Source organism: Patagioenas fasciata, chromosome 3 (genome assembly GCF_037038585.1).
Source record: "Patagioenas fasciata isolate bPatFas1 chromosome 3, bPatFas1.hap1, whole genome shotgun sequence".
Lineage (NCBI taxonomy): Eukaryota > Metazoa > Chordata > Aves > Columbiformes > Columbidae > Patagioenas > Patagioenas fasciata.
The window spans coordinates 123,477,664-123,492,480 of NC_092522.1; the positions used below are offsets into that span (position 1 = coordinate 123,477,664).

Here is a 14,817-nt window from a genome sequence, read left to right on the forward strand (position 1 = left end):
CGGATGCAGCTCGGTACGTTCATCATAGGAGCATATTAATTGTTCTCTTGATGTATCAAGGTGTGAAAATAACGCGGTAAAGATGAGACACAAAGGGATACATTGGTTTCTTACCTTATTACAGTCCGGAAGCCCCCAGCTGAAAAACTATATCATATTAACTCTTGCACTGGATAACATATTTACATCTGCATTGTTACGTTCATTATACTCCATTGTGCCACAAAGATCATAGTTTTATCACTTTACAATTATCAATCTATAATTTTTGCTCCTAGTTTGAAAATATTCTCTGATTAAGGTTTTATTTTTACCTTAAATTTTGCTCCTTACTCTGAAACTTACTTAAAATCACAGAATCATTTTGGTTGGAAAAGACCCTCAAGATCATCAAGTCCAACCATAACCACTAAACCACGTCCCTAAGAACCTCATCTGCTTCTTTTTATATTCATAGAGGAGCTTTATTTCTTATTTTTGGGTAGATTTTGGGGTAGGTTCGGGTAGATTTTATGTTCTGTTTTGTTTTTAAAACCTGTCAAGATGGCTCCCAGACCAATTTTCTAATGGCTTGGTGATAAACCATTGAAATCTTTAGTAATGCTTATATTTTAGCATTCAAAAAGAGAAATTTTAGCTAGAAACATTTCAGGAAAGTTTTTTCTCATATACAGACATTAGAGTCTGTGTGGTGTGATGGAAGATTTTCCCTGCAATCTCTGTTGCTCTCTGGTTTATGTTAATAAATGAGGCCAAATAAATGAGTTCTTATAGTTCTGCATCTTCTCTAATTTCTGTGCGATGCTCCTGGGTATTCAAAGATCAGTTTTTCAAGCGGAAACGTTCCAGGGTTTGAGAAAGTTGGCATTTTTAACCCCGTCGTCTTCATACGGCGAACTCATCTTGATTTTTAAATGGCCTTTTCTCAAGTGCGGGGATTTCTCTTCGTAGGGAGCGAAACGGAGGCGCTGACTCTCCAAATGTATGTATTATGTATTTTTGTTAATGATGCTTAATTAATTACGGTTAATTATACACCTAATTATGCTTATTAGAGGATGCATATTTTTTTTTTGCTTTGCAGGTGAAAGCAGAAGCCTCATGGGATTCCACAGTCCACGACTGTATCCAGCTCAGTAAGGGAACAGCGGCAGATGAAAGGGTTTATCTCATTGTGAGAGTCACCGTCCAGCTCAGCCATCCCGCAGAAATGCAATTAGTGCTACGCAAGCGCATTTGTGTTAACGTATACGGCAGACAGGTATATCTTCTATAATCCTCCGCGCTTTCACGCTGCCTTATGTTCAGCACTGCTTGAAGTGCTGTGATTTGGGCAACAGACTGCTGCTGTTTCCCCGAAAATAAGACAGGGTCTTACTTCATTTTTGCTCCAAAAGATACTTAGTTTTTACATATATAACTGCCTTGACGCTATTTAAATTGCCCTTTTTATGAGCTGTAATGAGGGCTTATTTTTGGAGTAGGGCTTATATTTGGAGTAGGGCTTATATTTGGAGCATCCTCAAAAATCCTGAAAAATTACGCTAGGGCTTATTTTCAGGGTAGGGCTTATTTTCGGGAGAAGAAGGTATGACTCTTATTTTTTTGTATCCACCTGAATGGAAGCACCGTGTCGATGGCAAAGAGAATTTACACTGCCAAATAGTTTTCATAATATCTTTCATATTGTGGATGATAACGCGGCTTCTTTTTAAAGGCTCAACGGAATCTGAGTATGAGAGATTCAGTGTTATTTGTATTAATTACTAAGTACTTTCTTCCCAATCACTGAAAAAGCAGAATGTGGTAGTTCATGTTTTGCAAAAACTGGGTGTCAGATGAAACGTGTGTGTTTCTCTGCTCCTATATTAAGTTCACACATCACTGTTAACCATTTCTATTTATGCATCCAGATACTTAGAGATAAACTAGCAATAACTGGAGCACAAATCCCCATGTGTAATTTGTCAAAGTTAATCATTCCTGGTCATTAATGTTGTCCGGAGCGTATTCAATAGATAAATTGAGCATGCCGATAATTCCGATTGTGTTAAGTCTTCATCAATTCTGCTTTCTACACATGTAGTCAATGATGATTTTAATTCTATTCTTTCTTGCTCGGTTTCTAAAAATCCGCATCAATAACCTTTCCCGGGTGTTGTTCTCGGCAGCATCTTGCAATGACTCATCTCTGCATTAATTCAACAGTCCGGTTCTTAACCCTGCAAGGCGCCAAGTCAGCATAAGCGACAACCGTGCCCCTTAAATCATTCTTCATAACGATCTCTTCGGTCAAGAATTTAATGCCTGCGCTTGTCAATATTCAAGTCAAGTCACCTAGGGCTCTTGAAAACAAAAAAACGCCTCTAGAAGTAGTGAATGCTTTGATGAATCGGTCACCTTGCGATGAAGGAAGTGTAAGGTTCCAGTATAAGTTGGGGTATGACCTATTAGAGAGCAGTGTAGGGGAAAGGGACCTGGGGGTCCTGGGGACAGCAGGGTGAGCATGAGCCAGCACTGGGCCCTTGTGGCCAGGAAGGCCAATGGTACCTGGGGTGGGTTAGAAGGGGGTGGTCAGTAGGTCAGAGAGGTTCTCCTGCCCCTCTGCTCTGCCCTGGGGAGACCACAGCTGGAATCTTGTGTCCAGTTGTGGCCCCTCAGCTCCAGAAGGACAGGGAACTGCTGCAGAGAGTCCAGCGCAGCCACCAAGATGCTGAAGGGAGTGGAGCATCTCCCGTGTGAGGAAAGGCTGAGGGAGCTGGGGCTCTGGAGCTGGAGAAGAGGACACTGAGGGGGGACTCATTCCTGGGGATCAATATGGAAAGGGGGAGTGTCAGGAGGATGGAGCCAGGCTCTTCTCAGTGACAACCAATGGCAGGACAAGGGGCAATGGATACAAACTGGAACAAGGGGGTTCCACTTAAATTTGAGAAGAAACTTGTTGGGGGTGAGGGTGTCAGAGCCTGGCCCAGGCTGCCCAGGGAGGTTGTGGAGTCTCCTTCTCTGCAGACATTCAAACCCGCCTGGACACCTTCCTGTGGAACCTCAGCTGGGTGTTCCTGCTCCATGGGGGGATTGCACTGGATGAGCTTTCCAGGTCCCTTCCAACCCCTGACATTCTGGGATTCTGTGAATCCTTTCTCTGCATCTAAAATACAGACAAGTTGTTTCCAAATCTTTGATCTCTCGTGTATTTATTGACTAGTCTTTTGGACTTCTTTCATTGTAAACTAAAATATATCCAGGTGGAATATGTTAAACTGTGTTTTCCTTAAGGCAATAAATATTTTCCTTTATTTTTGTGTTTCCGCGCAGGGTTTTGCCCAGAGTTTCCTCCGAAGGATGTCTCACCGGAGCTCCATCCCTGGCTGTGGTGTCACTTTTGAGATAGTCTCAAATATTCCAGAGGTGAGTAAGAAATCAGAGTGTCTGAAATTGGCTAAGAGCCTCCAAATTTCTGATTTTCCCCTCATTTTGAGGGTGCTGTTTCTTTCTGCTGCAAGTGTAAACTGCGGTTCTTATAAAAGATTAAGCCTATTCCTTTACATGCTGCGGCTGAGCAGCAACCTGTGTCTTGTCGGCATCGCTTATGTGTTTTGTTGAGCGAGCATCTCTTTGCTCAGGTCCTCAAAGATACGTTTTAAAGAGAGAGAAAAAGGGGAGGAAAGATGGGTGGGTGAAGTGCCCGATGTGGGGAGCATGAGAATATGTAAAAAAAATAACAAAAATGGCTTTTTCTAGGTAACATCTTGATGCGGCTCTTGATTCCTGAGCGTGTTCATAGATGCTAATCCTCTCCTTCCAAGCAGATGCTCTATCAGAGCACTTGTAAAAACATGAGCACATGAAGAGCCCCAAGTCTGATTGCTGCCTGACTCTGTCTTTTCTGTTGTGCTCTATTTAGTGCTCTCCAAAATGTTTCTCAAGCAACATTCTGTTTCTTTTCTTGCAAGTCACTTGGAATTTTGGATAGGTAATGCCCCGAATGGGTTTAAGCACCTCCTAATTACAAACCACCTGAATGCAGCCCTTTTGCTAATCAATGGCAACATCTCACTGCGGATTCTCAGAAACAAACAGAAAAAGAACAATAAGCGCATAGAGGGTGCTTAACCAACCTTTATGAGGACGTGACCAGGTGGAGAGATGATGGCAAAGGGATGGATGTGGTCTGTCTGGATTTCAGAAAAACATCCAGAGACCTGGACAGGCTGAAGGGTCAGGCAGGGAAAAATTTAATGAAATAGAACAAGAGCAAGTGTAGAGTCTTGAATGTGGGCAGGAACAACCCCAGGTTCCAGTGTAAGTTGGGGAATGAGCTATTAGAGAGCAGTGTAGGGGAAAGGGACCTGGGGGTCCTGGGGACAGCAGGATGACCATGAGCCAGCACTGGGCCCTTGTGGCCAGGAAGGCCAATGGGACCTGGGGTGGGTTAGAAGGGGGTGGTCAGTAGGTCAGAGAGGTTCTCCTGCCCCTCTGCTCTGCCCTGGGGAGACCACAGCTGGAATCTTGTGTCCAGTTGTGGCCCCTCAGTTCCAGAAGGACAGGGAACTGCTGCAGAGAGTCCAGCGCAGCCACCAAGATGCTGAAGGGAGTGGAGCATCTCCCGTGTGAGGAAAGGCTGAGGGAGCTGGGGCTCTGGAGCTGGAGAAGAGGAGACTGAGGGAGGACTCATTCATGGGGATCAATATGGAAAGGGGGAGTGTCAGGAGGATGGAGCCAGGCTCTTCTCGGTGACAACCAGTGATAGGACAAGGGGCAATGGGTACAAACTGGAACACAAGAGGTTCCACTTAAATTTGAGAAGAAACTTGTTTGGGGTGAGGGTGTCAGAGCCTGGCCCAGGCTGCCCAGGGAGGTTGTGGAGTCTCCTTCTCTGCAGACATTCAAACCCGCCTGGACACCTTCCTGTGGAACCTCAGCTGGGTGTTCCTGCTCCATGGGGGGATTGCACTGGATGAGCTTTCGAGATCCCTTCCAACCCCTGACATTCTGGGATTCTGTGACAGTGGCAGGAGCACCCATGCAGTTGACATGGCACAAGTTCCTTCAATGTAATACAGCTTATGTTTAGAAACATTCAAGAGGATGTCTGAAACTACTTCTGAGATTAAGGGAAAACAATGTTGAATCTGTCCTGCATATTCAAAAAACATATTTCCTTCAGGGCTGATGGGAGAGATTTTAATTTTGTTGCAGAAGGACGTAATTTCTGTTTGTCTTCCAAGGACGCTCAAGGAGCCGAAGAGCGAGAGGCGCTGGCCCGAATGGCAGCAAACGTTGAAGACGCGGCTTCAGCCGACTCGGAAGCCTACATCGAGAAGTACCTGCGCAGCGTGCTGGCCGTGGAGAACATTCTCACCTTGGACCGGTTGCGCCAGGTCTGGTTTTAGTGCTGCAGCAAACAGCAGAGAATGTACTTAATGGGAAGAGCGTGTGGCAATGCAAACGTTCTCCTAAGTGCACGCAGCGGCTCACAGTCCCCCACCCCACAAAGTGTGCGTGTGGCAAACATCCAGAGCAGTAAATGCAGCTCGCTCGAGCCGTGTCCTCACTCAACTACCTCCCGTATAGATGGAAGAGACCGAGAGCTTTACATTAAATGCGCTATGATGGGATCCTCGGTTTGTTTTCAAGACCGCGCATTGCTAATTTTGGCTTAGAAAAAGTCGTTGCATGGTGTTCGCTTTTGCTTTCAAAAGCTTGGGGTTTAGCGATAGCTTCCAAAGTCACTGGTACAATTCTTGCCGTTTTGCCCATGTTCTGCCTTGAAGTAACCAAACCTGTTGTGTCCATAAATAACACATGGATTGGGTTAATCTCAAGTGCCGTAACTCGATCTGTTTACTGGGAAAAATGCAGGAGAGAAAAACACTTATTGAAAATTGTTCTTCTGAATCTAAATTATGCAAGCACAAAAGAAAGTTATGCAAAACAAGCTAGAATATGCGCCTGCCCACTGTAAATTAATGCTGAAGTGTGATGCACTCTAAGTATTTAAAGCAAGTTTCCTGTCATATGTAATTAGTTTAAAGGATTAAAATAGGAGCTTAGCTGGGAAGGGGAGTCTTAGTCATTGCAGCTGGAACAGTCATCTCCTAGAATGAGAACTAGCTGGAAAATCATCCATGTGCCAATCAGCAAAATACTAGATGTTGAAGTTTATCCACTCTTACACTTGTAGCCACGTTACATGCGAGTTTTGGATTGCAAGACTTTACAGAGCAATAAGACTGGAAATATTCTTATATCGACAAAGCTGTCCTGGGACGATTGGAGCTTAGATGCATCTTTTAATTTGTTTCGTTTCTCTTGGGCAGGAAGTTGCCGTAAAAGAGCAGCTGATGGGAAAAGGGAAACTGTGCCGCAGGAGCCTGAGCTCTCCCAACGTGAACCGGGTGAGTGTCCATCCCACCTGCAGCGGATTGAGGGCAGCAGGGCCCCTTTTTGGCTTACAGGTCCCTGTGATGCCGGATCATGGAGCAGAGCAATAAATTCCCTTCCTTTCGACCCTTCCGTGCTATTTGTGAGCACGTAAATCGCCAAGCGGAGGCACAATTTGCGCGCATTAATGCTTTCATCATACAGGCGAGCGTGCTTGGAAGCACCCCCATAAATCCAGACTGAAAGAACAACGTAAAAAGAACTTCTGCCTTTTTGCTGGAGCTTTTTTTACTTAGGTATCAAGTTCAAGATTCTTTTTCTTTAGAAGATTTGGAAGCAAATTACAGGTATTTGCTGAACTTAAACTCTGTAACAGCGTTGTGTATAAGAAGGACAAGACTTGTCCAAAATTTACAATGAAATGCTTTGGTAGAACTCGTGGCCAAGCTTCTCAAGTTCTGGCTCCTTCCAGGTCAATAATTAGGATTTCACCTTTCATCTCTTGGATTTCGGTTCTACATTAATGGCAACATTATTTTCATGTTTCCTCATGTTTATCAAGAGGTGCATTTATCGGTTGGGTTTGTTAATGAATAATTCTGCTTGTCTTAACTGTTTCAGCTTTCTGGAAGCCGCCAAGATTTAGCACCCCCCTATAACCTGAGCTTTAACCGGGTAAGTAACTGAAGGTCTGGGAAATCTGTAGAAGAAAGGTAATTTTGGTGACTACACAATAGCAGATAATTCAGCCCATTACACTCCTTAAAAATACCATATTTATTTCGAAAGCAAAAGATTAAATTTAACCTTTCCAAATCTGATAAACCGAAGGGTCTTCTGATGGATATTCTGCCCAGTGAGCGTGTATTCATTTTAAAAGGGAGAATCTAGTGGTGACAAGGCATTTTAATGCATAATGCGTTCGCACGGAATGATGGAGTTTTGATGTAGTGCTCTAGCGTTGGTCGCTAAATCTGCTGCATCTCATCCATGTAAAGAATGCTAAAATGATAAAGTGCTTATAACAACTTCTGTTCGGAGAGGATGCTTCAATACTGTAGATTTTTAAGGCAAAAATTAAGACCAGAGTTGTTAATGATTTCTGTTTCTCTCCTCCCTTCCCCTCAATGATTCCTCCCATTGCATGTTTCAGAGCCCAAAGGTCCCAGCAGAGGTAAATGCATTAGGTCCACCTAATGAGTGGGATAATAATTTTATCTCACTATAAAGCTCGTTTTGCTCACTTCAGCGCTTTTCCTTCCTACTTTGAAGATGCTGCTGGCTGTGTCTTATTTGCATAGCACATAGCAAAGGAGTTTTTGCGTTGAAAAGCCTGTCATTAATGCAACGCGAACCCGGTACAAACGCGAGATGTTTCTCCTTCTTGGGTGCATCTTTAATGCTGTTTCCTGCAGTTCTTCGGGTGAAGTTATTTCAGAAATGACCCCATCTTAGCTAAGAAAATATAATGATATATATGAAAACAAGCACATATGTGCCAGTCATGTGGACATGAGCCTGGAAATGAAACATTGAGCATTTCTTCCAAATTTTCCTCAGGCTTCGGATAGTTCAGTGTGAACAACTTTGATTTATATGAAAGAACGACATTATATTAACACTAGGTCAATGGAAAATGTGTTTATCCTTAATGCTCTGGGAGGAATGACTTGGTTGTACCGAGCTTTGGTTAACCGGAGTTAATCGGCCGTGGCTTGCATGGAGTTCTGCAGCTCTTCGCCATGGTTGATGCAGCCGAGATCGCGCAGCGTCCCCCCTTCCCAGCTTCATCTCAAGGCACTTGTTCCTCAGGACGTGGGGGATGCAAACCCCTGTCACGGTCCATTCAACAATGGACTCGCGATGGTTCATTTACCTTGATCTCGAGGCGCAAAATTAAGGCGACCAAAATGCCAAGGGGTTAGAATTCAGTCAAACAGTGTTACTTTATTATTTGGTCTGTAAAGCAACACGTGATAGAGAAAGTAGGAAAAAGGGAAAGAAAAGGAAAAGGTGGGAATGAGGATTGGTTACCACCAATGAGATCCAAAGGAGTCTCTGTGGTCTCTGGTCCCGTAGAGTCCTCCTGGTCCTGTGTTGTGATCCAGGATCCTCTGGTGGGGAGATCAACAGTGTCCATTCAGGAGTCGCCTCTTATGCGTCTTCACCCCCATTGTTCCCGTTGATTGAGGCCAGTCTCCGCCTTGATCTCACAAGCCAGGCTTAACCGCGCAGGCTTGAAAGATCCATGCTTCTTTTGCCAGTGCTTATGCGGCTGCATTCAAGGGTCTCTCTCTGGTCCATTAGGTGACTCAAGGACCCTTGTTGAGCTTCTGGCCATGCTCCTTTTCGTTGACCGTTGTTCATTGACCAGTGAAACACAATGCTGCTCCTCAGGCCTCTCTCCAAGCCAGTGTCCATCTATTCTTTCCATCAGGGCTTCAGTTCTCCCAGTTCCTGTTCATGCAAATGCTGCTCCATCTTCAGACCGAGTCTTACAACCCCCGTAGTAGAAATTTCTGCTTTCCAATGGGTCTCTGGTGCAGTTTCCTTGGGAAGATTGAACAAAAGCTTTTGCGATCATGATGAAATGTTACATGAATTCGTAGAATCATATAATAGTTGGGTCGAAGGGACCTTCCAAGCCCATCCGTTCCCACCCCTGCCATGAGCTGGGATGTCTTCACCAGCTCAGGTTGCTCAGGTTTAGCATAAAGGATCTGAGAACATTTCGATACATTGAGTTCCAGCTAAGTCAGACGTCTTCGTCACTTGCAGAGAAATTTAGTGAAAAAGAAGTCATAAACGGGTTTTTTTAACCAGGAATTTGGTTTTATGACTATAAAAAGCTAATCCCAAACAAGTGGTTCATTGTATCATAAGAAACATCAGTCACCAGATGATAACAACACCCTGAGTTGGGTGGAGAACTAAGCCTCTGTACTTTAATATTATTGGAAGCCCTTGACACGTTTCAGAATATTGCTCTGCTTTTATTCTGTTCATTCGTATTTCTCCCTAATTTGTCATCATTATTCCTTGCATTCTTGCTGTATTTACTGTGGATTTTTAGCTTTGTGGAAAGGGCTCTAGGGTCTCGTTCCTGTCTGCAAAGCACCATTCGTCCTGGTAATATGGACTCCGCTTCATCCTTCAGCACCAGGAAAAGCCAGGACTCACTCCTCTAGAAACAATATTAAACAAGTTAGAAAAATAAGTGAAGATTGTACTGGTGCAACTAAGATCAGAACTTTCCAGAATTTGGAGTCGGATTCATCTTGTAGCCGTAGTTGAATTTTTATCACTCAAATTGTACAATGAGGTGGAAACATTAAAGGATATCCCTGTGTACTGACACCACACAGCTTCCAAAGAGCAGGGTGACTCTCACACTGAGATATGAAATATTTAAGTCACCACTGGCATCTTTTAAATAATAACTCGTAAGATTAAGATATCTAACCGACAAGGAGATGCCTTCTAAATTTCCTTCAGTCTTACGGATATTTCATGTTAGCTTAAGACTGCTTTTGGTCTCAGCTGTAAACTATATCTTGTTTAAATGAGAAAAAGCCAATTTTTGCTGCTGTTATCACTCCAGATGTGATTATTGGAGAACGAGGTGGATTTTATTCCATCTTGCACATCAGCACATGGCAGAGTGTAGAGTCTTAATGTTGATAGAGGATTCGGAGCTGGATTTTTACAATCCAGGGTGTTTGCATTGGAAGCAATGACTTAAACTGGATGAATGAGATGGACAAGGAATGGAAGGCACCTCTGACTTGCTTTATGGGTCTTCTTCAGCCTATAATCATGTATAGAGGAAACATTACATAAATTGTTCTTAAAACACCTTTCTACAAACCGTCTTTGCCAATCGTCCTTCCTTTCCCAAAATCCCAGAACCTTGTAGCTCAAAAGCCGCGTATCCAAAAGCCAAATGAGACAAGATTGTGCCGTTGAACCTTGAGGTTTCACTGCGAACCAGAGGTTTTTCCACCAGATTGGTGCCGCGTAGAGCACTTTGAATAATCTCACCGTTCATGAGAACAAGTGCCTTTTGCCCCAGCCGTACGCTTATATTTAAGTGCTACGTGGTCACCTTTTCCCAAGCCTTTTCCGAACCGCGAAAATAATGAAACACAAGCACTCTTCATTTCTCTTACCCAGTGGCAGCATTTTAATGGTCTGTCAACTCCAGGAGAAGAATTATTGTCAGGTAAAACCTATAGATGACTTAGGTAGCGATCGCCCCTATTTGCTCCAAAGTTTTCATGCATGTTGGTGCTGATGAAATAAATTCCCTGGTGTTTTTTGTGTGTGAAAGAAGGGAAGAAGAAGGTATTATAAAAATAAACCACGTTCCAAACGGCTCTGTTAAAATACATCAGGGGACGTGCGTTCTTCCAGTGGCTATTTGTGATTTGTTGAGTTGAGTCACTTGACCTCTGTTTGGTCACTTGGCAGAGACCAAATATATTAATGAAATGATGGCTTTTCTGGGCAGATGATTTACAAGCTTCTTTCCTTTCTCTCGCCACCCTTCTTGATAGAAGAAAGATTCACAGCGCTTAAATAATCCCCGTTGCTTAGACTTGAAGTGTTTCAGTTAGCGAACGCACAAAGCAATCACGCGAGAGCGCTATATAACATGCGATGTGAAACTTGGGGGCTTCATCAAGTTAATATAGTTAATAATTCTTTGTATTATTATTATTATTGTGAGATTGAGATGGGTTACCTTTCAGCTTAGTAAAATCAATCATTGGTGAGCTGCCTTTTGTCCGCAGGTTCTTCGCGTGGCCGTTGACCCTTTCAGTTGCCTTCAGTAGTTTATTTTGTGACTGTTTCTCCACCTGTTGTCCTGAATTACCTACTTTTAATGGTTTGCTGTCATCTCAGTCTAAAATGATGATTTTTCCTCTCCCTCCAAAGCGAGCGTTATTTAAAAACCCAAGTATATGGCCAGACAAATCCTATTCTCAAGCGCATATTCCTATTCTTGGGACCTGCATTTTATTTAACCTCACAAAGCATAGAACATTAAATTAAAATTATTCGGAAAACGTCGTCATCCATAATATTAAGGCTGACGCAAAATTACCTGAAGATCCTAAGATAAAAACATTTTCCTAAGGAAAAAGGCACTAAATCTTATCAGATCTAGGAAGTAAGACACACGGCTGAAATGGTTTATTTTGGAGCAGTTGATGAAGGGCGGTTCTGACTCCACAAAGGGATTCAGAAAATTATTGAGTTGCTCCTTATCTGCCTTAAATCAGTGTTATATTAACTGGAAAACTTTCCTGTAAGTCCTTCTGTTTCTTCTGTCTCTTGGTCTCCAGGAGCACTTAGGCTTGGCCTATAGGTAGAAGATGATTAAGACGTCACCTCTGTCTGCTTGGCATTAGTAAGTGGATCGTTATGCTGTGATCTGAAAGTAACACTCATCAAACTTCATTTGTAAAAAAAAAGCCTTGAAGTGGTTTGCACTCTTCCATGGTTCTTTTTCTTAATGCCAACACCTACGGAATTGATTGCGGACCAGAAGGCACCAAAACCAAACAGTATTTCAATATCTCTTTGAGTCTTATGGCTACAGTCGTGCATCCAAAAAAACACTGAATTACCTTGAGATATTTTCCCCATCTGGATAAAGTCTCTTCTCATGTTTGGCTCTTTTCCTGCGAACTAAATCCATCGGTGGGAGGCGGAGGAGACTGCAGGGAACATTTTACATCCCAGAGATGGTTTGAGCATAGTCTGAAGTTGTTGGCTGTTTCCATGCTGGCTTTGTCTGCTGCAGAACATGAAATAATCCCAGCAGCGGGATAAGAAATCAGTCCATGAAGCGGTATTTTGAATGGATATAAGCGGGACAGGACCGCATGGGATAAGACCACCTGGAATAACCCGCAGTAGTTGAAACACAAGATGGCGAAAGCCTGCGCAAGAGTTTCTGGGCATTGGGATAGGAAAGATGAGCATTTTGTGGCAGGGATTTTCCAGACTTTTTGATGTGTGTAAGAAATAAATAAGTTGCAGGTCAAAGATAATGTTTAAATCGGAGGCTTAAGGTGTGGGTAGAACATGTAGATCATCCGCACGGATAGCAGGGAGCTTGCAAGAAGGGCTCAAACACCAACGTCCTCAAGAATACAAGACTGAACAAAGCCTGGGTGTTACCGCTAGTCCCAGCCTGGTTACAGCAGTTCTGATGTTCAGGCCGATGGGCCCCGCTCAACTCAGATATCATTAGTCGTCAGGTGTCCCAAACGTTGCTTCACAGAAACGGTGCCTGTGGTCTTTACATCTAATGTATAGATGTTAGCTGGGAGAGGTCTGAACACGGTGCTGCTCTGCGAAAGCACGAGTTACTTGCTATTCAAAGCAGGAGAGCTTCAATGGGACCGACTTATAGATCTGCCTGGAAACGATTTTTGCCCTGGGCTGACCTTCAACCCATTGGAGAAATCTAGTCTTCCTATCCTGGCTTATTTATGATTTGTGAAACATTCACGACTTGAAGTTACAGTTAAGATTAGTTTAGCTGCCTGTCGTTTTCTGCTCAAGGTCACATTATCTCCTTGCGTCCCACACTGTGAATCTTCTGGAAAAGGCACATGTCCCCCTCTTCCCCCAGGAAAAGATACGGAAAACTTGTGCTCTGGGATGCAGCAGGTCTGTCCATGCCTTGTGACTCCTTTCTACTATGTTTGCTGTACCATCTCATCATTCAAGTATTTCTCTTTTTGTTGTGTCTTTTGAAAGGACAAGCAAGATTCAGATACAATATAATCCAGACAAGTAAGGATATTGTACCAAGCAGAGCGTAACTAACCAAAGTGCGATTAGACTTGGATTCCTATGGGTTTGGCTGCCCCATCCTCTCTTTGCAACCTCTGTTTCTGGAAAGGTGAAACTTTGCGAGGTTAGAGTCATAGAATCATAGAATGCTAGGGATTGGAAGGGACCTGGAAAGCTCATCCAGTGCAATCCCCCCATGGAGCAGGAACACCCAGCTGAGGTTCCACAGGAAGGTGTCCAGGCGGGTTTGAATGTCTGCAGAGAAGGAGACTCCACAACCCCCCTGGGCAGCCTGGGCCAGGCTCTGACACCCTCACTGAGAAGAAGTTTCTTCTCAAGTTTAAGTGGAACCTCGTATGTTCCAGCTTAAACCCCTTGTCCTATCATTGTCACCTAGAAGAGCCTGGCTCCATCCTCCTGACACTGCCCCTTTCCATATTGATCCCAATGAATGAGTCCCCCCTCAGTCTCCTCTTGTCGTAGTCTTGTTCTTGGCTGCTGGCATCTGCAGCTCGTTGTCTTGTGTTCCATCCACCTCTTTCTCAGGCTGTTCCAAAGTCACATTGCCACCATTGTTTCTTCTCAGTCTGACCAGCTCATCCATTGCCTCGTTCTCTGACCCCAGGTATTAATGTCCAGCCATTAGGATTGAATTTCTTCTCTTGTTCAGAGCTCTGTGTGTCCTCCCTGCTTCTCTCTGACACTCTCAGCCTTTACTCCTGATCCTTCTGGAGCAGATTTAGGAATTTGGGGTAGACTGGTTGTAATGTACTCAACTTCCACAACACGGCTGCACAACTGGGTGAACTAATAGAGTTTTAATGTCTATATGCAGAGTTTTTTCTGTGCCTTGATGCTGATGGGAGCTGAGGGTGCTTAACTTTGCAGGACTGGGTGTTTCAGCTCAAAGCGGCTCTGGGGAACGGTCTGTGCATTCTGATCTTTGCGGAGGGGCTGGCAGGGTATGTAAATGCTGTATTCCCCCTAATACAACTCGTTTTATTGCCCTAGGGCCGATGGGAGAGTCAGCAAGATGTATCCCAAGGTGCCACAAATTCCAGTAGAATCAGCCCATCTCGTACCTCTCTACCGGGCTCCGGGCAGCAAAACCGCTCCCCTGATCCAGGTAAGGCCTTTGCTAAAGCTGGAACAGCTTTCCTAAAACTGAACTCAAGTTGTCCAACTCCTGCGTGTCAGGTAAAGCTGAGCTGCTTTGGGAGACACAGAAAAATTTATTCTCCAGAGTGATGTTCATGCAGTTCCCTCTATGAGGATGTTGAGCAGTTGTGGCAAAGCCACACTCTAGAATATTCCAACTCGCCTTTTCACAGAATCACACAGAATCCCAGGGGTTGGAAGGGACCTGGAAAGCTCATCCAGTGCAATCCCCCCATGGAGCAGGAACACCCAGCTGAGGTTCCACAGGAAGGTGTCCAGGCGGGTTTGAATGTCTGCAGAGAAGGAGACTCCACAACCTCCCTGGGCAGCCTGGGCCAGGCTCTGACACCCTCACTGAGAAGAAGTTTCTTCTCATATTTAAGTGGAACCCCCTGTGTTCCGGTTTCTCCCCATTGCCCCTTGTCCTATCACTGGTTGTCACCAAGAAGAGCCTGGCTCCATCCT

General features: G+C 44.2%; 1 protein-coding gene across 3 annotated transcripts in view; it reads left to right on the plus strand.

Moving 5' to 3' along the window:
• Positions 1-14,817, plus strand: part of KIF13B (kinesin family member 13B) — a 128,026-nt gene that overhangs the window by 90,993 nt on the left and 22,216 nt on the right. For 2 of the 3 annotated variants that reach the window (XM_065833549.2, XM_065833550.2), the window contains exons 31-37: positions 1,085-1,261; positions 3,316-3,408; positions 5,229-5,381; positions 6,321-6,398; positions 7,006-7,059; positions 7,538-7,558; positions 14,206-14,320. In XM_065833549.2, coding sequence (XP_065689621.2) covers positions 1,085-1,261; positions 3,316-3,408; positions 5,229-5,381; positions 6,321-6,398; positions 7,006-7,059; positions 7,538-7,558; positions 14,206-14,320 — 691 coding nt within the window. The remainder of the gene's footprint in view (positions 1-1,084; positions 1,262-3,315; positions 3,409-5,228; positions 5,382-6,320; positions 6,399-7,005; positions 7,060-7,537; positions 7,559-14,205; positions 14,321-14,817) is intronic. The other variant, XM_065833551.2, reaches the window with a different exon arrangement.